The sequence below is a fragment of the Eubalaena glacialis genome, chromosome 13 (genome assembly GCF_028564815.1).
Source record: "Eubalaena glacialis isolate mEubGla1 chromosome 13, mEubGla1.1.hap2.+ XY, whole genome shotgun sequence".
Classification (NCBI taxonomy): Eukaryota; Metazoa; Chordata; class Mammalia; order Artiodactyla; family Balaenidae; genus Eubalaena; species Eubalaena glacialis.
In genome coordinates, this window is record NC_083728.1 from 892,105 (window position 1) to 916,457 (window position 24,353).

Below are 24,353 nucleotides of genomic sequence, written 5' to 3' on the forward strand. Positions count from 1 at the left end.
CTAATCCGATATGACCATGTCCTTGTAGGAGGGGACACTGGGACAGACACGCACACAGGGAGACGGCAGAGGCAGAGGTGGGTGATGCTCCCACGAGCCAAGGACACTGAGGATTGCCGGTCACCGCAGAAGCTGACGGAGGCCAGGATGCATCCCCCGGCGGGGCCTTCGGAGGGAGTCCTGCCTACACCTCGGCCTCGGTCGGGCTCTGGCCTCCAGTCTGGGCGGCACTGAAATTCTGTTGTTTTGTCTGCCCGATCCGGTGGCCCCGGGAAACTCTGGGAGCAGCAAAGAGCTGGGGAACGAGTCTGGGGAGAGCAGCGCGTGGGGCCCAAGTCGAGAAATGATTCGGGTGCTTGGGACCGTGAAGGGGGTTCTCATCACCTTGGGTCCCTCCCCACACCAGACACCTTCCTGGGGGCTGAGCTGGTCACAGGGCCTTCTCCCTCTGGGGCTGGCTCGGGCCGGAGTTTGGGAGTTTGTGGACGTCCAACTTCAGTCCTCGCTGTTCTAGGGGTTTTGTTTGTGTAGCATGTTGTTGTCGCTTTGTTTTTAAAGGATGCTTCTTCAAGGGTGAGGGATGAAGGTGCCCCTGGGTTACTTGGCCTAGATGTTCTGATTTTCTGTTTGGGTGAGAAAGTCACTTCGACTGTGGATGGGTGTTCTCCTCCTTTCTGGAATATTTGTTTGCTCGGAGGGTTGGCTGCAGCGTGTAGGATTCTGTTCAGAGCGCCATGTGCCCGACGACAGGTGAGCCTCAAACTGGACGCTGGTTCAGGTGCCCACCGTCGAGTGCCCTGTGCCCGGCGGCCGCCCTCCGTGCACCCTCCTAACTCCTTCGGTGTGTGTGTCGACCGTGCGGGTAACCCTTCCGTTCTTGCCCCACAGAGTCCGTAGAAGAGACCACCCCGGGATCCCAGATGAACAACCGGCGGGAAGATATGGAAATCGCGTCCCACTACCGGCACCTGCTCCACGAGCTCAACGAGCAAAGGCAGCACGGCGTCCTGTGCGACGTGTGCGTGGTGGTCGAGGGCAAGGTCTTCAAGGCCCACAAGAACGTCCTGCTCGGCAGCAGCCGCTACTTTAAGACGCTCTACTGCCAGGTGCAGAAGGCGTCCGACCAGGCCACGGTCACGCACCTGGACATCGTCACGGCCCAGGGCTTCAAGGCCATCATCGACTTCATGTACTCCGCCCACCTGGCCCTCACCAGCAGGAACGTCATCGAGGTGATGTCAGCGGCCAGCTTCCTGCAGATGACGGACATCGTGCAGGCCTGCCATGACTTTATCAAGGCCGCGCTGGACATCAGCATCAAGCCGGACGCCTCGGACGAGCTCTCGGAGTTCGAGGTGGGCGCCCCACCCGGCAGCGGCGCGGACGCCCTCATCTCCGCCGTGATGGCCGGGAGGAGCATCTCCCCGTGGCTGGCCCGGCGCACGAGCCCCGCCAACTCCTCCGGGGACTCGGCCATCGCCAGCTGCCACGAGGGCGGGAGCAGCTACGGGAAGGAGGACCAGGAGCCCAAGGCCGACGGCCCCGACGACCTCCCCTCACAGCCGCTGTGGCCTGGCGACGTGGGCTGCGGGCCCCTGCACGTCAAGGAGGAGCAGCTCTCGCCGACTCACTACGGGGGGAGCGAGCCGCCCTCCGCCGGGGACGCTGCCGTTCAGAACTCCTTCTCCGAGCAGGCTGCGGCGGACGGCTGGCAGCCCACGGGCCGGAGGAAGAATCGGAAAAACAAAGACACGGTCCGGCACATCACGCAGCGCGCGGAGGACGACAGCCGGGCCGGCTCCCCGCTGCCGTCTCCCCTCCCGACGCCCGGGTGGCCCTTCAGCCGCCGAGACTCAAGTAAGCCTTGCGTTGGGTACAGGCCGGGCTCAGGCGCCCTGGGGCCACGGGCAGCCCAAAGGCACTGTTTGTCGGTGGCCCCGGGGCCGCTCGTTTTGTCCGTGAAGTGGCACCTCTCCAGGCTGACGCTGGTGGCTTCCCGCGGGTCACCCCCTTCTGTAGTAAATCGGTGTGAGCGCAGGGAAAGCGGCCGACGCGTCCCAGCGGGCGCGCCAGGGCCGCCGACACACAGAGGCTGCTGGGCTGGGGATTTTCTGGAGCTGGAAAGGCGGGGTGACACCCGGAAGGAGCCCCAGCGTGGGGTGTGGAGGAGCCTCTCGTAGGCACTGGGTGGGGTAACTTAATTTTTAAAGATGTAAACGTGACAGCGTTAAAAAGATGAAGAAGTGCACGAAGTGACGTGACTCGGGCGGAAGGGAAGGACAGGCCAGGCGTGTGGGCTCCGGCCGTGGCCATTGTTGTCAACGTGGAAGAAACACCACGTGTGTATGTTTCGTCCTGGGCACGTGAGGGCTCGTGGCCACAAGCTCCCCTCCCAATGAGGGGTATTTCCTCGTTGCCAACAAGTGCGGGTTCTGTGGTCCGCCCACAGAGCAGCCGGTGGGCGCTACCGCGCAGGTGGGGAGCCCCTTCTGGACCCCGAGTCCGTCAGCCGTGAGGGCTCTTAGCTTAGCTTTGTTGACGCTGGCCCTCACCCTCTGGAGGATGGTTTTGTCTGTCTCCCAGGCTAGTAAACAAATGAAATGTTTCCTAGATGCCAGGTGCTCTTGCTGGCGCCGAGCATGTGATAACTACGGCTGCACCGAGCTTTCCCGAGTGGCAGATGGGGCCACGAGGGCTGCGTTTGGAGTGAGGAGGGGCTTTGGTGGGACGGGGTTGGTCCAGAGCAGGATGGAGGCTTCTCAGCAAGTGACCACGTTGGGGAGGCCCCTCCAGGAAGGAGGTTAGAAATCAGTGGGGGCTCAGAGGTGGACAGAAGGCAGTGAACCGTGGGCACAAGCCCTGAAAGGTGTCACCAGTGCTAGGGCTGTGCTGGAGTTGGGTGGGCAACCCTGGGGCTCTTGATACACTAGCTTGCTTATTGTGGTAAAACATACGTATCATGAACTTCACCCCTTTAACCATTTTTAAGTGTGTTGGCATTAAATACATCGCCACTATCCATCTCCAGAACTTTCTCACCAGCCTCAGGAGACACTGTAGCCTTTCTCATTGGTTCTCATTCTCATTGCTCCTGTGTGTCCCCCAGCCCCGAGCGCTGGGCCAGCCTCCTGCAGGTTCAGTCCAAGCTGGTTTCACCAGTGTCGCCCCCTCGGCAGGATGATTCTGTGTGAGGTGGCGTCCTTAGCGCTGTAGGACATCGGCAGTGCCCTGGCCTCCGCCCACTGGATGCCAGGAGCCGCCCACCCCTGGTCATGACGTTGCCAATGTCCCTGATGGGAAGCCCCCCGCAGAACCGTTGAGTGTAACTGAACTAAGTCAGAAGAAGGTTAAGTTTCTGAGATGATAGAAAGCCCACCTGTCTCCCTGCCGGCGGTCGGCACAGTGGTTGTCTGTGTCTGCTCTCTCCGTGACGACTAAACGTCCCTTTAGCTCTGACTAAAGCCTGGAGAGCAGCGTCCACAGGGACTGACTTAAGGAACCTCCTGGGTGGGTCAGGGCCGCAGAGCCTTCCCGTCCTGTCCTACACCTGCTGCATCACGAGTCGTCCGGCGGGCTGCGGGGCTGGAGGCTCTAGATCAACGTGTTAAGAATGAGGACGCTCCTTAAGCCTGTGGGTTTGATGTTTTAAATGCAGTTGTCGAGCAGAAGGTGTTTTTAGAATCCAACAAGTGATTTCTGCTGGTGTACTCCTGCTAATGTCTGAAATCCCTTGGGTTACCAAGGCAACTGCGAGATTTCCCCTGAGCTGCTAAGACAAGGACCCGAGGTGTGGGCTTGCGTGGGACGGCTCTGCCCGTCACGGTGGCCATTTATTCCTCTGCCCTGGCCCTGGGCTGGGGTTTGGAAGCATAAATTGTGATCCCCAATGGAGGAGAGTTTGCTTTCATTAAAGATTTATTACATCTTAGAGGAGAGTATTGTTTTATTCTCATCCCGTTTATAGGAGAAAAGGCCCTTTTCCAAAGGAATGTGTCAGGTGGTTCCTGCTTATCACTCAGGGCGCTTGACGAAGATGCTCCGATGCCCAGCCCTGCAGCAGGACCGCCCCCCTGTCCCCTGTGTGTCCCACCTCGGCGTCAGGGACTCGGGGGCCTGTTCGCATTTAAAAGTGATTCTTCTAAGCAGGCAGCCAAGTGCTTTCTAACCCAGTAGCTTCCAAGAAAACATCCATTGAAATGTACCTCCGGGTTACAGCTGTGGGAAACGGCGTTTACACGTGCGGGTGCGATGGACACAGGCCGGCCCCGTGGTAGCTGCCGGCTCCAGCCTTGGCCCCTTGTCTATGATCCCAAGACCGTGAGCCTCCGATGCGGTGGGTTGTACTCGTTCAGAAGCAGGTGCCAGGAGAGCCCAGGTGCCCCATCCCGACATCCCACACGTGTTCCGAAAAGGATCTGCAGAAATAAAGTTCTGAGCTAGAATAAAGCGTGTGGGTCTTGTGAAGGAACTGTTTATCCCTGAACCTCGGTAAGGGTGGACCCTGGCGTCCTGGGATTTTGAAGAGTACGTTGGAAGCACAGAGCGGGTTCAGGGCGTGCAGGTGGCCTCCGGAGACTCTGGTGGATGCTCTAAGCTCGCAGCTGCCGTCCTGCTGGGGCCAGGGCCCAGCCCTCCCCTGCCCAGGTCGGAGGGTCTCCTCCCTCGCAGCTCGATGCTGGGGCTGAAGCCAGGCCGGTAGCCCCTCCCTTGGCTGTACCCCCAGATGTTTTCCTTTCAGAAATGAGCGGAATTGCCTGGAATTCCTCTGGTCGACCTCGGGGCCGTGCTCGGGGGGCAGCTGTGGCCCCGACACCTCAGCAGTGGCCTTCGTGGGGCGGTACGTTGGGAACGTACCTGCTGCTGAGAAGGGAGGTGGGGGAGGGGCCCTCGTGCTGGCCCAGGAGAGCGGGATCGCTGGGGACGGGGCCTGGGTGAGGGCGGGGCTCGGCCCTGAGACCCTTGGCCTGTGCCCCCCTGGCTGCCCAGTCCTGGCCTGAGGCCGCACTTCCAAGTTACCACCTGGATTGAAGAGCCTCGTCACTGTGGCTTTGCTGAGTGGCCAGCGGAGCTTCTTTTCTGATGAAATGGAAGTTCCTGGACTTTCTAGAAAATTCAGTTCATGAAGACAGAGCCCCTGAGGTCTTTCATCATCTAGATGTGGAAGCCGAGGCTGGTCCCCCGGGGCCACCGCCCGCCCCCGCCCTGAGGAGGAGCTGGAGGGTCTGGGTCTGGGTGGGTCAGGACAAGGCGGGGCCCCTGGGAGGCGACAGGTGGGCGCGGCCCACGGTCACTCTCGGGACCCCCAAGGCTCCGCTCGCGACAGAGGGACGGGGGTTGGCTGGGGCCCTTCTGCTGGCAGAGCTGTCTGGTAGCTTTTCCATGGCTCATTTGCTGCAGGGTGCGTCTCTGCCCTTCCTGGTCTCGCGGGCGCCCCCTGCTGACCTAACACGGAGGTCACCTGCCTTTGCTGCTTCCAGGCGGGTTCGCAGACGTGCTGCCACCTCGCTGGGTCCTGTTCTGATTTGAAGTTGAGGGGTTTTGTCCTCTTCATCCAAGTGTGTGTTTTCTTCTGATGTTTGGACACTGTGACAGTGACGCCCCCAGGGTGCCGACCGGGGTGGGGACCGAAGCCCCGCAGGCACCCACCTCCCAGGGACAAGGAGGCTCTGGTTGTGTTGAAGTGCCCAGGGAGATGCTCGTATATTTTGTATTTGCTGTATATACGTGTATTTATATACATACACTTAAAAGCACAGCTTGGGAGCTTACGTTTAAATGGAGATTTTAAAAGGAGTTGTGAGTGTAATTTTTAACTGCTCATTTGAAAACTTTTATGCTACTGCTTTTTTCAAACTTTTAGAAAATGGAAGCAGAACATACACATTTGACTCTTCTAAGTCAAATCCCAGATGTTCAGCCTGCGAGGGGGGCATGACCCACCCCCCCAGACACCCCGATGCCCGTCCTGGGCACCACCTCCCCAGGCAGTGTGTCCTGACTCGGCCTCTGTGTGCTGGTTTCTCCCGGTCAGCCTGCTGTTGATGGAGCCCCCGGGGGTGCCCGCCCCTTCCCGAGCCGTGGGCTCTGTCCTGACCTTGATGGGCCTGGCTGCCAGGACCCTCGGTGCATGCCTTCTGGTGCTGGTGGCATGTGTGTTTTTGGTGTAGACCTAGAGGTGTTTCTAGGGGCGTGTCCGTTTCCTGCTGCTATGACAAATCACCGCAGACTTAGTGGCTTGAAGCAGCCCAGCTGTATTATCTCTCGCCCAGATGTCGCCGGTTCGCAGGGCTGGATCCTTCTGGGGGCTCAGGGGAGAATCCCGGCCTTTTCCAGCTTCCAGAGGCGCCGCATTCCTTGGCCCGTGGCCCCGCATCACTCGGACCTCAGCTCTGGTGCCGCATCCCCTTCGCTGTCTCTGGCCCTCATGCCTCCCTCTTCCTCTGAGATGGACCCTTGTGTGGACAGGGACCCCTGGACGGGCAGGGTGATCTCCCATCACACTTGCAAAGTCCCTTTTGCCACGTGAGGTGACATGTTCACGGTCTCGGAGATTAAGACCCAGACACCTGGGGACCATCATGGGAACACAGATAATAACGAGGTGTTTTGGTGAAAACTGCCATTCCCTTTCCTATTGTTTTAAGTATGATATACATTCAGTAAACTGCACAGGGCTTCCCTGGTGGCACAGTGGTTAAGAATCCGCCTGCCAATGCAGGGGACACGGGTTCGAGCCCTGGTCCGGGAAAATCCCACATGCCGCGGAGCAACTAAGCCCATGCGCCACAACTACTGAGCCTGCGCTCTAGAGCTCGCGTGCCACAACTACTGAAGCCCGAGCGCCTAGAGCCCGTGCTCCGCAACAAGAGAAGCCACCGCAAAGAGAAGCCCACGCACCGCAACGAAGAGGGGCCCCCGCTCGCCGCAGCTAGAGAAAAGCCTGTGCACAGCAACAAAGACCCAATGCAGCCTAAAATAAAATAAATAAATTTATTAAAAAAATAAAATAAACTGCACAGATTTCAAGTGTACGGTTTGAATAATTTATTGTCTCTCTCCCTGCCATTTTATTGGGGGAAATATTCACACTTGGAGAAAAGTTGGAAAAACTAAAGTGAGCCTGCCTGCGCTGAGATTCTCCAGCTGCTAACGTCTTGCTGCGTTTACATGTTTATGCATCTGGTCATCCGAACCCGCCTCGTTCTCTGAATTTCAGAGGGCCGACACCGGCACCTCATCCCAGCACCCCGGCCAGCCTCTCACCAGAGCCCGCATTTCTGAGGCTGGGTCCCCACACCGTACATGTGCCGTTGGATGACAGACGTCCCCTCAAGACATCCCCTCAGCCTCTGGACACCCCCCACCCCACCCCGCCTCCTGCCAGCCTGGGGGTCGCAAGGGAGGGCGTCACACAGGGTGTGCTGTGCGGTCCTCTTGTGTCCATTTTGAGATGATGCAGATTTACAGTCACTTGTAAGAAATAATGCAGAGAGAGCCCGTGTACGTGTTAGGCAGCTTCCCCCGATGCTGACGTGTCAGCATCACAGCCAGGAAACCAACCTGGCCCCGCACAGTCACCACCAGGGGACCCTGGGCTGCTTCCCTCCACAGCCTCGGGAACTTCTGATCTGTCCCTGGCTGTGATTTCCAACATGCTCTCAGGGTTTGCTCAGGCCGCCACGTGCGTCCACAAATCATCCTTTCACTGCCAAACGTTACTCCGTTCTCTGCTGTAACACACCTGCTGATGGACGTTTGGGTTATTTGGGTGATTTCTGGCAATTATGATCAAGCTGCCGTGAACGTCCCAGGACGAGTATTTGTGTGATTTGTCTGCATTCCTCCCAGGACTGGGCTGCTGGGCCGTCGGGTAGTGTGCGTGCAAGAAACCAGGGGTGTGTGAGATCTACACTCGTGTCAGCGTCCCGCAGACCGTGGATTGGGTTCGTTTTTAAATCTTAGCCGTTCTGGAGGGCGTGGGGGCACGCCTCACACAGCTCTCTTTTTTTTTTTTTTTAACATCTTTATTGGAGTATAATTGCTTTACAATGGTGTGCTAGTTTCTGCTTTATAACAAAGTGAATCAGCTATACATATACATATTTCCCCATATCTCTTCCCTCTTGCGTCTCCCTCCCTCCCACCCTCCCTATCCCACCCGTCTAGGTGGTCTCAAAGCACCGAGCTGATCTCCCTGTGCCATGCGGCTGCTTCCCACTAGCTGTCTGTTTTACATTTGATAGTGTATATATGTCCATGCCACTCTCTCACTTCATCACAGCTTACCCTTCCCCCTCCCCGTGTCCTCAAGTCCATTCTCTACGTCTGCGTCTTTATTACTGTCCTGCCCTTAGGTTCCTTATGGTTTTCTGAGTGTCTTCTCAGGGGTTCACCAGCCTCCCCTGTCTTCCTTTGAGCGGTCTCTGCTCAGGGCCGTGCATGGTGGCGGGTTTGAGAGCTGGGCTGTCCAGCACCCTGTGCTGGCCGGGGTCCCGCTCTGACGACGAGCGTCGTTTCCTAGTTGCCATTGACCCCTCTCCCTGGGGAAGCGTCTTCTGCTGAGTAGAGCATCCTCCGAGTGTCCTGGTGGCAAGTCCTTCATCAGGTGTGTGCTCTGAAAACATTCTCTCTCAGCCTTTGGCTCGTTTCTTCCTGTAACGGTGTCTTTTGAAGAGTGTACACATTTTAAATTTTGATGAAGGCCAGTATATGAACTTTTTTCTTTTGTGGTTCATGCTATTTGGGTCTAATCCAAGGGACCTTTGCCTGAGGTCACAAAGGTTTCTCCCGTGGTTCCCCTGGAGGATTGGGTGTGACTGCAGGCCTGGGATGCATGCCGATCTTTGCATGTGGCAGGCGAGGGGTCCGCCTTCACGGTCACCTTCTGCATGTGGTGTCCAGCTGTTCTGATACCACCTGCCCGTGGAACTACCTTACTAGCTGTATATATATATTTAATTAAAGAGAATTTCTTGTATGAAGTGAAAACATTTTGGTAGTTAAAGAAAATGAGGTAACTTGATTTTAACTTGGATAAAGAAGCACTTAAGAAATAATACACCTTAGACACATAAAGTAAGAAGGTAGATTTTGGACAAAGTGCATAATTACAGTTTTTTGAACTTTATTTTGCATTGTTCGTGAGATCTAGCGGAAGTTAGGACTAAGGTCTGGTTTGAGCTGTAACTCGGGAGGGTGGAGTCCCGCGGGGAGACAGCCTGTGCCCCGCAGTTTCCACTCGTCCAGAAGGTTCCGCTGTGTTGCCGTTTGCACATCTGTGTTCACGGGGTGCCTGTTCCCTGGATGAGAGGCCGCAGGCTGGGCTGGGACATCTGCAGGAAGCCTCTCAAAGGCAGCTTGAGAGCATCTTTGAGAATCGTGAGGAGTGGAGATTTGGGGCAATCTTAGAAACCGAATGTCTGCCTTTGCCCAGGCCCTCGTGGGGGGGGCCTGTCCCATCACCCCCGGCCCTGGACTTGCTCCCTCCTCTGCTGCACCACCTGTTCAGTGCCCACTTTGCAGCTCACACAGCATCTTCTAGTTTAATTGTTCAGAAATTCTGCTTATTTTAATTATAATCTCTTTTCTGCTTTTCAGCTTAAGTTTGTAAGTGAGTGAAATTTTCAAAATGTTACAATGTATCACTTATAGGAAGAAGGACCCCCCCCCAAACCCCTTTCTGCTCTAGAATCAATCTTTACATTTAGCACTTGGCCCTTTACAGTTAGATGTTGATATTTTTCATCCTGGTCGCCTTGTTTATTAAAAAGAGGTCAGCCTGGGGACGAAGCCCTGCGCGCCTTTTCCCCTGCCCCGGGCGGTCGGTGTGGGGACATTTCCTGCCGTCACACGCGTGTGTGAAATGGCTACAACACTCTGTCCCTTGTCTTGGTGGCCGGTCTCCCCGTCCAGCCGCTAGCAGTGCCGCCGTGGTCTCTTCTGTCCGAGGAAGCCCCCTGCGGCACCACCAGGTGACCCGGAAGGGGTCCACCGCCCCACAGCTAGCAGCCGAGCCCGTCGCACCTCATCTGGCCCCTGGTTTGTCAGTTTTGTTTTTTTTTTTTGTAGTTGAATTGCTGGCTCAAAGGGTCTGCACATTTTTTTTAAAAATTTTATTATTTTTGGCTGCGTTGGGTCTTTGTTGCTGTGCATGGGCTTTTCTCTAGTTGCGGCGAGCGGGGGCTACTCTTCATTGCGGTGCGCAGGCTTCTCATTGCGGTGGCTTCTCTTGTTGCAGAGCATGGGCTCTAGGTGTGCGGCTTCAGTAGTTGTGGCACGTAGACTCAGTAGTTGTGGCGCACGGGCTTAGTTGCTCCGAGGCATGCGGGATCTTCCCGGCCCAGGGCTCGAACCCGTGTCCCCTGCATTGGCAGGCAGATTCTTAACCACTGCGCCACCAGGGAAGTCTCTGTCAGTTTTCTAACATCACCATTTAAGGTTTTTTCCTAAGTCACTAAGTCTAAGTTCGTCACAAAAGACTGTTCAGAGGCAAAATGTTAGATGAGACGTTTTCAGGGTTGTCACTTGGTGGATGAGCTCTAGCAGCTGAAGGAAGGAGCCCCTGGGGTCCTCGCTCAGGAGATGTCCCTGCCTGGAGGGGACTTGGGGACAGTCCTGTGACACACGGTGGCTGATGGCTCGGGCTGGAGGCCGTTCCTGAAGCGTAGGTCCGAGCCTGGCTTCCCAGCTCTCCCGGCTCCAGCTGGGATCCACCTGAAAGCAGCACAAAATGAAGTCTGAGTTTAACCCGTGAATGTCAAGTTGCTAAAGAAAAGCGTTGCTACTGCTAATGGGTAGGACAGCTGTATTGGTCCCAACCCCCTGCCCGCTCCCCGCCCCCCCCCCCCCCGGAGTATTTGGAATGGTTTTAGTTTTTTGATAACAATAATCTAGTAAGAGCCTATTTTGTGGCTTTAGGTAACATCAAACTCTTTATCTATGAAAGGATTTGTTGCAATGTAACTATTGCTTTCAACTCCCTGTTCTGTTTGTAGAATTTCGTTTTTGACCTCATCGTCTTAATTCCTCCTTTTGAAGTCAAGCTGTGGTCTGCAAGGGCCTGGGAAGGACCTGCTCTCCCTCCTGGCGCCTGGCTGGTGCCCCCAGGCACCACCCCTGCCCCCTGCCCCTCTCCAGGCTCCCAGCCTGTCTGCCCGGCAGGAGGCTCAGGACCTGGGAGGGCCCAGGGTCGGCCTCACACCCTCTCCCTTCTGGGCACTTTCCTCCGCTTTCTCATTTGAACAAGAAATTCTGGGGAAACTGGGTCTCCCTGCACCTCCAAAGTGGATGCCAGAGTGAGCGCAGGAGCCCACCCGGGCCAGCGTGGGGCGCCCTAGGCCGCTGTGCATGTGCCCGGCCCATCAAGATGACGTCGGAGAGTCAAGTCCCCTTAGCCCCTCTGGTCTCCTTCACGACTCTCATCTTCAGAATGACCGGTTCCTTCCAAGCTTCGTTTGACTGGTGTCATCCCTATACTGGGAGACGTCCCAAGTGCTGTTTCCGGAACTGGGGGCTTGAATTTCGACCTGGGTGCTCAGCAGACAGACCGCAAGGCTTGGGAGATGGAGGGTGCACTCAGGTGCTGGGAGCGTGTCCGCGTGTCCTTTCCCGAGCTGCTGGGGGCTGTGCAGCTGGCTCTTCACTGGACCCACGAGGGCTCTAGGTTAGGTCACTGAGTGACCGCAGGTAGCCTGACAGCCTCACAGGCGTGTCTGGTCGTGGTACCTTTCCTGAGTCATAAATGTTCATGTGGGGATTTTTCAGTTGACGGCCTTCGTTTCCTTCACTGTCACCCTGCATCTCGTGGACCCTCGCCGCTCACCCACCAGCATCTTTAGGGCGTCGACCCATGAAGTGTGTCTGTGGCTCGTGCTCGCCGGTCCCTCCCGCGCCTCGTCTCACGGCAGTTCTCAGTCGACAGACCCCAGACGTCCTTCTTCGAAACCCAACTTTTAGCTTTTCACATGTGGTTGGAATCTTTCAGCTAATCTCGATTTCTTTTACACGCTTTTGAACTTAAACTGTTAATATAATTTCATTAAAATTTTGGTTTTGAAATCTGGTGTTTTTTAGTTTTCAGTCTGTTATGGGCTGAATGTTTGTGTCCCCTAAATTCGTATGTTGAATCCCTAACCCTGGTGTGGCTGTATTTGGAGATGGGGCCGGTGAGAAAGTCATCAGGATAAACGGAGGCCCTCGGCATCTGCGTCGCATCGGAGCTTGCCCTCCGTCTGCACACCCACCGAGGTGAGGACAGCGGGGAGGCGGCCGGCTGCAAGCCAGGAAGCAGGCTCCACCAGGAACAGGGCCCTGCTGGACCCAGATCCTGGCCTTTCCAGCCCCGGAACTGAGAACCGCTTAAGTCTTACAGGAGCCCGTGCAGACAGAGGCAAAGCCTTCATTTCAATTTGATTTAATCCCTACACTTAGTGGCTAGAAATGCAAAGTCAGTGCTGATATAACATTTAGGAATTGGCAGAAAAATATGAAAAGGCTTACAGTTTGAAAAAAAGAAAGTATCCTTCCGGAGCTTCTGTCAGCAGTAGCCCGATGCTACCCCTCGACGGTGTCCTTAGTGTCTCGTAGTATCCTTAGTGTGACCCATCCAGGTGGAGGCACCCAGGGTGTGCTGCCCTGCGGGACGTGACGCCCCTGGTCAGGGCCCCTGTGATCTCTCAGCCTGTTCCCCGGGGCCCCAGTGCCCCCAGGGCGCTCGACACCTGAGGGCCTCTGCTGAGGTAGGCCCTCCCCATACCCCAAAACCCAGTTCCTATGCACCTTGCGTGGACAAATGTGCACTTCCAGTTCGGGAGTGTCTGCAAACATCGGTCAGTGGCCATGTGTCCCCAAGGTGCCTGGGCCCCTGGCTCCTGGCACTGCCTGCCCTGGCTCTTCGGTTCTGATCCTGACTCCTGTTCAAGGACCGCAGTCAGAAATCCAGTCTCTTGCAATTATTGAACTGTTCTGTGAAAGCTGTCTGAGGCATTTTGGGTGAGTCTGGTGGATTGGCTGATGGTGGTTCTTGCCTCCGTGCCCTCTGGTTCTGCAGCTTCGAGTAATTTCCTCCGAAACGAAGGTGCACCGTGAAGCAGGCTGGGTCTGAGTTTTCTCGTGTACCCATCGAGGCGGCTAAGGAGTGGCCGAGTCATGGAAGTTGCTCTGCTCTCTGGGGGCCGTCATGGGGCAGGCTGGCTGAGCCCCTTCAGGACAGAGGGTCCCCTCTGTCCTCCTGCGTCTCATGGGGAGGCCCACCGGACTCTCTCCCTCTTCACGTTCGGTTCAGCTTTCTGGAACCTCCTGTCTTTGCCTCGGCGCGCAGGTCTCTGCGGGGAGCTCGTGCACCCCCAGGACCCCGCCGCCCTTGCCCGGCGCACCTGGCTCCGTGGACCGGGTCCTGCACTTTGTGAGCGGGCGGTCCACCCACCGCCCGCCGCTCACCTCCAAGCATGTGTTTGTGGGAGGAGCCATAGAACCACCACCTGGGGCCACCTGTGGTGCCGCCTGGCACCTGCTGACCCCGCTTCCCAGGTGCACGAGGCTGTGTCCGGGCGTGATGCTCAGGCTGGTTCGGGGTCTCTGATTGCCGCAGCCTTGGGCCCTGCTTCCCTGGGTTCTGAGGAGGGACCTGTCGCTTCCGGGACCGGCTCGCGAGCCCATCCCACATTTGAGGCTGCCCAGCTTCCCCCCGCCACCAGTGCCCCCGCTGCCCCCCTCCCAAGACAGCCTGTGGGTGGGAGGAGAAGGGTGGCCCATCCCTTTTCCCCCGCCTGCCTTCGTCTCCTCTCGGGAATGGTCTTGCTTTCCCATTTCTGTTTTGATTTCTCGAGTCACCACTTGTTCCCAGGGGGACCCTGGCCAGGCAGCAGCTCTCCCTGGGGTCCATCTGGCGCCGGCCGGTTCTGGGGGCACCTCCATGGCCCAGACGGTACAGGAGGCGCCTGGTCCTGCCTATGCGGCCCTGAGCTAGAGGTTGTCACAAATCCTCTTGTTAGTAGCAGCTTTATTGAGACGTAATTCACACTGCTGACAACTCACCCATTTAAGGTGTGTGACTCGCTGGGTTCTAGTCTATTCACAGGGCTGTGCAGCCGTCACCACAGTCGACTTTAGAACATTTTCGTCACCCCAGAAGGAAACCTGCACCCTTAACAGTCACCCCAAGACTCACCCCCTCCATCTCCCCCGGCCCTTGGCAACTCCCAGTCTCCTTCTGTCCCCATGGATTTGCCTTTTCTAGGTATTTCACGTGAGTGCAATTGGACGGTATTTGTCCCTTTCACCGGGCATGACGTGTTCGAGGTCCATCCGCATCGTAGCCTGCGCCAGCACGTCATTCCTTTTTATGGCTGAATCATATTCCTCTGTGTGTGTCCTTCATTGGCAGCTGGGCGTTTGGGCTGCTCCACTTCTGACTGTTATGGGTGCTGTTGCTCTGAGCGTGGATGTGGGTCTTTCCCCTCCTGGACGTCCTCCCACCAGTGGAAATGCTGGGCCACGTGGGAACTTGGTGTCCACCCTTCTGAGGACCCGCCAAGCTCTTGCACCACGGCCGCGTCATTTTACGTTTTTACCAGCAGCCTGGGGGGGCTCCAGGGTCCCACGTCCCATTGGCACTTGTGGGTTGCAGCCATCCCAGAGGGCGTGGGGACAACCTCCTGGTGCTGAGTTGCGTTTCCCTGACGACGAATGGCGCTGAGCGCTGCTCACTGGCCATTTGTGTGTCCTCTTTGGGCAAATATCTGTGCACGTCTTTCGCCCACTTTTAAGCTGGAGTATTTGTCTTTTTATGGAGCTGTAAAGTCCTCTGTAGTGTCTAGACAGGCTCTTGTGTCAGGAGTACAGTTTGCAGATGTTCTCTCCCACCCATCCTCTCACTGTGTTGATGGTGTCCTTTGAGGCCTTCAGGGGTTTAATTTTTGACGAAGTCCAGTTTAATCTGTTTTAGTGCTTGTGCTTTTGGTGTCACAGCTGGGAACCCGTGGCCCAGTCTGAGGCCGCGGAGGTTTTCTAAGAGTTGTGTAGTTTGGGCTTTTTGATCCATTTTGCGTGTTGCCCCTTCTCTGAGAAATGAAAATACCCAGATGCTCAGCCCCGGAGCAGACCCCCTGTCCTGGGTGGGCGCCCACCCCGCCCCGCCCCGCCCCGCCCCGCCCCCGGGTTCCGGGTTGAGCCCCTCGCGAGGTCTTGGCTGTGGCGTCACCACTGTCCTGGGACCTTGTGGCAGGCCGGGATCGGGCTTGAGGCCAGGCCGCTGGGGTTCAGGACGCTCGTAGCTCCGGCTTTTCCTAAACTTGCCTGCTTGCTGTTCGGAGGGTCCTGAGTCGCGGGCGAGGTCTCTAACGTGTGTTTCCCTCCCCAGACGCGGACTTGACCGTCGCTGAAGCCAGCAGCTCGGACAGCCGCGGGGAGAGGCCCGAGCTCTACGCGCATGTGGACGAGGGGCTCCTGGGAGGAGAAGGCAGCTACCCGGGAGCCCCCCTCACCCCCGAGAAGGACGACGCGCTGCACCAGGCCACCGCGGTGGCCAACCTGCGGGCGGCGCTTATGAGTAAGAACAGCCTGCTGGCCCTCAAGGCCGACGTGCTGGCGGATGACAGCTCCCTGCTGCTGGAGTACCTGCCCAAGGGCACCCACTCCCTGTCCCGTAAGTGCCGCGCGGGCGCTGTGCGTGGGCGGGGGTGACGCGCCTCGGCCCGCGACGGGACGGACGCGCCGAGGGCGCGTGCGTGCGTGTGGGTCGTGGCGGTCGAGGGGCCTTCGGAGAGGAGGCAGCGCTGTCGGGGCACCGGGAGGGAAGCGGCCGAGGGCTTGTCCGAACGTTCATACTTGAAATCGAGGCATCCAGCCCTAAACCCTGATCGAGCTGGCACGTGCTGGGCCGTGCGGGCCTGGGACAGGGAGCCCCGCGCCGGGGAGGCCTTGGGACGCGGCGGGTCGGGCTCCCTCTGCTGGCCTCGCCCCCTGCCTGTGCCGACTCGTCCTGCCTGGGGAGCGTGGCCAGGCTGCAGAGCCTCGCTTTCCGCCAGGCACTGCTGCTGGCGCGTGAGATTTAAAGAGGATTTGGGTGTTGTGGTTACACCTTGAGTGTCTCCAGCTGAATTCCAGTTGCTCACGAGCAAATAACAGAGTAACCTAAGGAGCGGATGAGGTACAGCGGTGCTGGCCGAGGGTCCCCCGGGCGCCGGCCTGGGCGGGTGCCCCTCCCCCTCGGCTCGGGTGCTCTGAGCATCACCCACCCTGGGTGCCCGGGTTCTGGGGGCCTGGGGCGGTGTGCCCATGTCCCCGGCGTCCCGAGAGAAACGCTCTGTTGGGTTGGTGTCTGTGAGGGAGAGTCGGGTGTGGCCCCGTTTCCCTCTTCGGGGCAGAGTTGACACACCCCGAAGCAGGCGGCTCTGAGTGCAGAGGGCGTGGGAAGGGCCCCATCCCAGGGCCCTGTGGTCCAAGCGTGTGTGGCTGGCGGGCCCGTGTGTGGGTCCCTGAGCACCCCCGAAGGAAGCAAAGGAAAAGCGGCAGCCAGTGCTGGGGGTCCGGGGAATGTGTCTTTCATTTTTACTCTAATTTTAAAACAATATTTTCACGAGCGCTAAAATATCTTAAGCATTTGTGATGAAAATTGCTTGTGGCTAATAAAGTCTGACCGTGGAGAACAGCGTCCACATTCTCTTTATTTATTGTGCCGAGTCCGAGGCAGGTGGGACGCCAGGGCGGTTGTAGGACTTGGCTGTGAAGTCAGACCCAGGGGTGGATCCCCCAAGGCTGTTGGACACACTTTAAAAAATACGTTTAGGCCTCGTTTTTTGCATCTGAGAAATGGGAATAGCGTCACTTACACAGTGGTTGTGAATGTGAAACGTGGGACACGTAAGCAAAGTGTGTTTGATAAACACTCCACAATATTAGTCCATTTCCCGCTCAGCTCAAACCCTGAACTTGTCAGCAGAAACTGTTGGGTTTGTGATGATCCGGTAGCTTGAGGAGGTGGTCCTAGGGTATCATCTGGAGTTCAGAACCGGCGAGTCCACAGGTGAACGTCGTGCTGAGGGGACGGCTGGGCAGCTTCAGGGACGTCGTGGAAGGAGCAGCCTGGGTGTGTAACTGCAGGGCTGGACACTGGTTCTGGCTCTTTCTGGACGCTACCAGTTGGTGGGAGTGAACTCCACGTGTCAGAGGCCCCGGGAGGTGGCAGCGGCTCCTCTGTGGCTGAGCCGCGTTGTCACGAGGGGGGCGGTTTCTAGGGGTTTCTCCTCCTGTCCCGCGTCTGGCAGCCTTCTCCTCCGGGGTGGGCCTGATCCCCAGGCCTTTGGTGTTCTGTGCAGAACTGAGCTAGGGATGGGGCCAGGGGTCCAGGTGGCCCGAGAGCACCGGTTGCACCTGCATTTGGTCAGGCCGTGAGCCAGGGGTCTGACTGCGGGGCCCTGGGATGAGTGAGGCCCAGGGAGAGATGCTCTCCACTCCCGAGAGTCCCCCCCTCCTCCGGCCCTGTCCCTGCAGAGGCCCAGACCCGGCCTGGCAGCAGGTGGGGCAGCTGGGTGGAGTCAGAGGGTGAGCGGTGACCCCGTCGGGTGGTCTGTTCCCAGCGGACATGCAGTCAGGCAGCCGCACCTGCCCCGGGCACGTCCCCAGGCCCTGTGTGCGCACACGCCCCCCTTCGCAGTTCACAGGGAGCTGGGGGCAGGGGAGTAAAACCCCATGCGCTCTATTTTTAGTACGTCCGTGACTAACCCGGGGTGAAGTCGACTGATGGGTTTTGATATTTTGTTATTTCGATGATGTTTTAACCTCTTTGCTGTAAATACTCTAAATTTCCCACTTTTTTTGTTAGTTCTGCCCTTACGAGAGGGTTGAGAAGTTGGCGGCTGGGAGCTGGTGACTTGGGCCGTGTCCAGGGGGCCAGGCATGGGCTCCCATGTTCCCTCGGGCAGAGAGGCTGAAGGGCTTGCTGGAGGAATGGGTTATTTTAGAACATTCTTTTCTGACATCCTAAGTAAAATCTGCCTGTTCTGGGCATACACTAAAATGAGAAATGGAAATATCCAGAGAAGAACTTTATTTTCCAAGATCGTGTGGTCACCTCCCTGTGGCAGGCATTCCGTCCCCGGCGGGCGGGTGGGCAGGGCCCGCGAGCTGCCTTCCTGCGTTGAGCCGGGACTGGGCAGCCCCTGCGGAGCGCCCGTGGGCGCACCTGCTCCGTGCCGTTCAGTTCACGGGCGCCGGCTTCTGTGCGCGGACGCGACAAAGCGTCAGGCCCCCCAGAGCCCCTGCATTCACCCCCCGCCACCGCTCTGCTTCCAGACGGGCCACGGTTTCCGTTCAGTTGCAGATGTTGTCAGGGGTCGCCCGATGGGAGCGTGCGGATGGGGAGACCCCTCCTGGGTGCCGCCCAGTGGTGACGCGAGCCCTGAGCCCAGGCGACTCCCAGCCCGGGGAGCACAGGGGACCTAAAAACACATTCGAAGGAACAAACTGGCTTCACACTGGGCACCACTGACGACAAAGCAGAGGCACCGCCCCCTGGGCTCCAGTATGGAGACCCCCCAAGCTCAGTGGGTGCAGAGCCTGCCACGCTTCCTCCGGGGAGGCCCGGAAGGGAGGTGGGAGCCCTGCGCCGCTGTGTTGGGGGTCCCTCGCCCCTGGTCCGGTTCGAGGGCGTTGGGGGGGCTGTTTCCTGACTCCAGCCCCCAGGCTCCTCAGGTCGTTAACAAGGTTTTTCCAAGGCCGAGCCTTTTGTTTTGTGATGTTGGGGGTCCTGTAGGGCCGACGTCCCAGTAGCCATGACTCGTGGTTGGAGGAACAGGGGGAGGGCACATCCCTGTCGTGATGGCTGACGGTGGCAGCTGTGTGGCGTGGGGTATGCTGAGTGGGGCTCTCGGCCCTGCTGGGTCGTCCTGGTCTCGAGGTGGCGAGCCCTGCAGTGTGTCAGTGTGGCCTGCCGGGCATGCAGTGTTGCAGAAGAAAGGGGTGGTGGTCGCAGATGTTCAAATTAAGTGCATCAAACCCGCAGGCTGTGCAGAGCCGTAACCGAAGGTCCTTTCTGGAAGGTTCTGGAGCCTCCGAGAAAAACCGAGTTTCCTTGCTTTCCCAAGTCTGATAGTGTTTGGCTTGGCAATTAAGTTCCACAGATGGTTTCGTTGCTGGATCATCACTGTTTAACTGATTTCTCCATAAGAGGACTTTTGTACTTTTTGTTTTGATTCGGTTTAAGTTGATTCTTTTGCTCTTATTACGTTTGCAGCAGGAGGCTGGCATCCCACCGGTTAAAAGTCACTGTTCACTGAATAGAAACCGTGACCAGCACGTTCATGGCACACAAATGTAGCTATTTCCCTGAGCTGTGTTTGTGGGTGTGTGTTGATCCGGGAGGGACCTTGAAAAATGCTGAGAGAACATGAGTAACTTTGATTTCACGGGAATGAAGTGGAGATGAAGCAGCCGCTCTGGTTACTGGGGGCTGAGTGCCCGAGGGGCGGCGCCATCCCCAGCCTCCCAGAAGCCCCGACCGTCCTGCGCATGTCACCGCCACGGCTCCGGCGGCAGTCGGGGATTCCTCCTGACGGTGACGGGCGGTGCCGCCCTGTCTGGCTGGAAGGATGTGCTGCTACGGAGGAGAGCTCAGACCTGGGGTGGTGGCGGGCGGGGTCTGCCCTGGCCCCGGGGGCCGCCAGCCGCGGGCTTCCCCCGCACAGCGTTTCTCCGGGGACGCCCCCGACATCTATCGGGGAACAGCGGCAGCTGGGTTCGTTCTGATTGTGGCTGAAAGAGTATTTACTTCTGGTGTTTAAAATGATCAAGGACTTTACTTGAGTCTGGCTTGATATTGGAATCTTAAGGAATCTCTTATGAAAGGGCATTTGATGGAAGTATTACCACCCTTTTAGGTAAATAGTCAGGTCGACACACCGTGAAGGACTTTCCAGAAGATCCTTTCTCAGGCACAGGTGAGCGTGTGCCATGTCCACGCCACGGGTTCTGACTTTCTGTGCAGACACCCCGTTGTAATCATGTTGCTTCTGGGAGAGAGACCCCGCCCTAGACAAGTCACGTGTGGACACCCTGGCGCTTGGGAGTGGCGAGCTGATAGAAGCCCCCAAACACCCTCGCCCAGCGAGATCCGGGCCTCGCCACCTGGCAGCACACGGCTCACCGCAAGATGGCCAAGGACGGTGCTTCCTGAACTCTCTACAGCCCGCCAGCTGGTGTCCGTTCACACGGGTGAGACTCGTTTCCTGTGTCCCCAGGGCCTGGCGCCAACCCGAGTCACCTCCCTCCAGCCCCTCCACCCTCCTGCACTCAGAGCCCGGGATGCCCGCTCTGGGGACCGGCCAGACGGAGCCCAGGGAGCCGGCCACCTCCCCAGCCCAGGTAAGACGGGAGGGCGGCCAGCCACGTCCACCGCGCATGTCCTCGCGGGCATGGCGCCCCAGAAGCCGCGTGCTCGGCATGTCCTGGGCGAGCCTGTGTGGTCACAGCTGCTTCCCCGTCCACCCTCCGCTCCACGTCCCCTCGGCCCCATGTCCCTCAAGGTGACACAGGTGTCAGCTTTGCAGTAACAGTTGCAACGTGCTGTATGAAGTTAAATCGGTTTTGATATTTAAATTAAAATATTTTTTGGAGGCATTTCCCCCCCTAATATACAGACTCGTACAGCAGCAAGTTAAAAACCCAGTTTCTCAAACTGAGCAGTGCCGGCCTGTCTCCAGCAGGTTTTGCCCCGGTGCCGGTGGCTGCGTGTTTGTCCCGAGGCGTCTGAGATCCACTTCCTGTGCCTCAGGTCACAGCTGGTTATTTAAAGACAGGTCTGTTAGGTTCCATTGTTTCCCTGAAGAAAAAAATATTTAAGGAGGGAGAGCTTGATCACATGTTTTGTAATTTGAAATAAATCAAATGCTATTCCCGTGCGTTTGAAAACAGGATGGTTTTGGTGGGAGGGGCAGGCGTTCTGTTGACGTGGATTTTTCGCGCGTCCGTTCATCAAGAATTAACTGCAGCTTCCTTTCCAGACGCGTGGCGGTTTCCGTGTGGTGACTGGACGGGGACACGGTGAGTAGGGGGTGACGCGCGTCTGCACTCCAATCTTCCCAATTCCATCGCGTCCCGACGGCCTGTAACTCGTCTGTCTCTCCTTCTAGGTCGATGTCCCTCGGACCGGGAGGCCTGGGCCGAGGGGCGGGCCCCTCCGGAGGTGGCTCCAGCAGGTGCCTGGGGTTTCCACGGGGTCCGCCGGCCCGGCCAGGATGACCAGGGTCTCCTTCTGGCTCATTGTGTGGCCAGGAGCACTTTCACGGCCTGGATGGACTTGCCCAGGGCTCCACCCTGAAGTCAGCTAAGGAGCCCCAAGGAGACGGACGCCTCCGCTGCGGACAATGGTTTTGAGGCGGCCAGGCTGGAACAGGCACTTGGCACTTGGGGGCGGACGTTTGCATGGGCCTCTCTGCTGCGGGCAGCCTGGCGTCGGGTCCAGGTGGCCAGCGGGTGATGGCAGAGCTGGCACCAGGCGTCGGTGTGAGCCTTTAAAACGGTCACTTCCCGAATCCTTCGCCGGGCCTGGTGAAGGCCTTTCAGTGCCCAGTGGTGGGCAGGTAGGACAGGTGTGCCTCCAGCCTCCAGGCAGTGGGGATTGTGTCGGATCTTGGAACCAAATGGCTCTGACCCCGTTACTTTCCAGAAAGATGTGAGGATGAAGCCCAGTCTCCACAGCCTTGGTGTGCCCTGCCTGCCACATGTGAGGGAGACAGAGTTACCAAGCTGGCTTCTTTTCAGAAAGAGCACATTGTCCTTGCTGGAGTCCAGCTGCCCTGGACGCGTTGGGCCCATGTCTGCGGGTGGCTGAGGATGCAGGGACTCCAGGACCCTTGGCCAAGCAGCAGGTGGGCTTAGGAAGGAAGCAGGCAGCCCATTCCAGGGTCCGAATTCCTGGAGTTGCCAGGCCCATTCCCACCCCCCGTGGCCGTGGCCGTGGTCAGGGCGTGGTCCACGTGCAGCTCAGGCTGCCCACCTGCCCCAGTCACTCCAGTCTTTACAATCATTAGATGAGTTCTGAAGATGGAGAAAAGTTGGGCTTTGAGAGAGGCCCAGGATGCTTGTTGCCCAGGTGACCCCGCTGGAGCAGTGTCCCTGGGAGTTCAAAGACCTGTCGGTGGTGCCACTCCTTCTGAGAGGGTTTATTAAGTGCCTGTTTGCATATAAACAACATTTCTGAGAAAAGGAAGCTTTCCTTTCCTTTTTTTGCTGGTCACGGTGGGATCTTTGGCTGTTAGGTTGCAGAGACTGTGTGTCCAGATGGGGTTATGCTGTCGCAGAATGCGCGTGTGCACCACCCACGTTACCTGCGCCCCCGGGGATGCGACCCTGTAGCTGCTTCCCTGTTACTTGCTCGCTTGTGGGACTTTTCCCTGTGTGGATGGAGCGTGACCTGCACCTGCAAGGAGGCCTGCCCTGTGGAGAGGCCCCACAGTATTGTGCAAAAAGGCTTTTTGTTAATTTTTTTAAATAATGAAGAAATTTCAGAAAGTTTCCGTTGTACCTAAAAGAAATAGGTTTGTTCATTGAAGCAGTATTTACAATATCCAAGATATGGAAACAACCTGAGTGTCCATCAGTGGATGAATGGATAAAGAAAATTCAGTGTGTATACACACACACACACACACACACACACACACACACGGGATATTACTCAGCCATAAAAAAAGAATGAAATAATGACATTTGCAGCAACATGGATGGACCTAGAGCTTATTATACTAAGTGAAATAAGTCAGACAGAGAAAGACAAATACTGTATGATTTCACTTACATGTGGAATCTAAAAACAAAAACAAAAACAAAAACAAACAAAAAAAACAAACAAGCTCATAGATACAGAGAACAAACAGTTTGGTGATTTCCAGGGGTGGGGGTGGGAGAAATGAATGAACTGTTTTGGTGCATTTTATAGTTCAAATGAGTTGAATTTCTTTTTAAGATAGAGAGAGAAAGAGAGAGGATATCTCTTCTTTTAAAAAAGATGTGTAGATGGTAAAGTGATGGGAACATAGGAAACATTTTAGGATAGATGGCCCCTGAGTTTGTTCTTAGTTCTAATATTATTTCCCTTAAAACAGTACTGTCATCCAACATATGAAATTTTAAGCAAGTTTGTTTAGGTATTCCATTGCTTATATTTTATTGAATTTCTCATTGAAATATCCTGGCTCAGGAATTGATTTCAAAGAGTTTTTAAAAATTTATCAATATGTAATGTTAATCTTTCTTGAATACAAAGGATTGCAATAATAAAAGGTTGGTAATTTAGGTCTCTTTACAGCCACAAAACTTGCTCCATGTCTACAAGTTCACTGTGGGCTTCCTGGCCTATTACCACTTTCACAAAATGTGACTGGGTAGCCTCACAAAGTCGGGTACCAACCACGTGTTGTAGGGTGTGTCTGCATGCGTGTGTGTATGTGTGTAGAAATGGGGACTCCTACTTGCTTGGGGATACTAACTTACTGTTTAGGCTGTATTTAAAATATATAAGAATCCAGTCTGGATCATTGTCAGTTTGGTGGTTGCACATAACTCAGGAGCTAAGAAAAGGCACTAATTTATTTTAAAGAAAGAATTCTGAAATAAAATTTCAATTTCCAGTTTCAACCATGACTAGCTTGTATTGGGCTTACCCTCCAGGCAAAAACTACCTGAAAAGCTGGCCCCCCAAAACCACACACACATATACACACATACACACACCTACATACACATATACGCACATATAGACACACACACACACACACATCCTGGGGAGCAATCAGTGCAGGTGGGACTTGAAGGCTGCAGTCCTTGAAGGAAGGAAGAATCTGTAAAAAAGAGTCCAGCGAACCTGCTGGAACTGAAAATACAATGTGTGAGGCTGGGATCCATTAAGTAGTTTACAGCAGTCTGGGTACCACCCGAGACAGGACGAGGAGACTGGAAGACAGAGCGATGGAGAGGATCCAGGCTGAAGCTTAGGAAAGAAAAGCATGGGGACAAGCAAAGACACACAGAGGAACAGTGAAAATGTCTAATACATGTGTAATTGGGGTCCAGAGGAGAGAAAATGGAGCAGAAGCAGTATCCGAAGAGACAATAGCAGAGAACGTTCCAAAACTGATGAAAGACGTCAATCCACAGATTCAAGAAGCTCAGCAAACCCAAAGCAGGACGAACACTAAAATAAAACAACAACCAAAAAACAAAACTGGGCATGTTGTAGTCAAACTACTGAAAACCAAAGACAAAAATTAAAATCTTGGGCTTCCCTGGTGACGCAGTGGTTAAGAATCTGCCTGCCAATGCAGGGAACACGGGTTCGAGCCCTGGTCTGGGAAGATCCC

The 24,353-nt window shown here is 56.3% G+C and overlaps 1 protein-coding gene across 2 annotated transcripts in view; it reads left to right on the forward strand.

Annotated features, from left to right (window-relative positions):
* The window catches only part of ZBTB46 (zinc finger and BTB domain containing 46), a 57,200-nt gene that overhangs the window by 19,206 nt on the left and 13,641 nt on the right, over nucleotides 1-24,353 (forward strand). Inside the window, exons 1-3 of one of the 2 annotated variants that reach the window (XM_061208607.1) lie at nucleotides 663-750; nucleotides 889-1,857; nucleotides 15,359-15,643. In XM_061208607.1, coding sequence (XP_061064590.1) covers nucleotides 735-750; nucleotides 889-1,857; nucleotides 15,359-15,643 — 1,270 coding nt within the window. In that variant the 5' untranslated portion in view covers nucleotides 663-734. Of the gene's footprint in view, nucleotides 1-662; nucleotides 751-888; nucleotides 1,858-15,358; nucleotides 15,644-24,353 lie in introns of those variants that run through there. The other variant, XM_061208608.1, reaches the window with a different exon arrangement.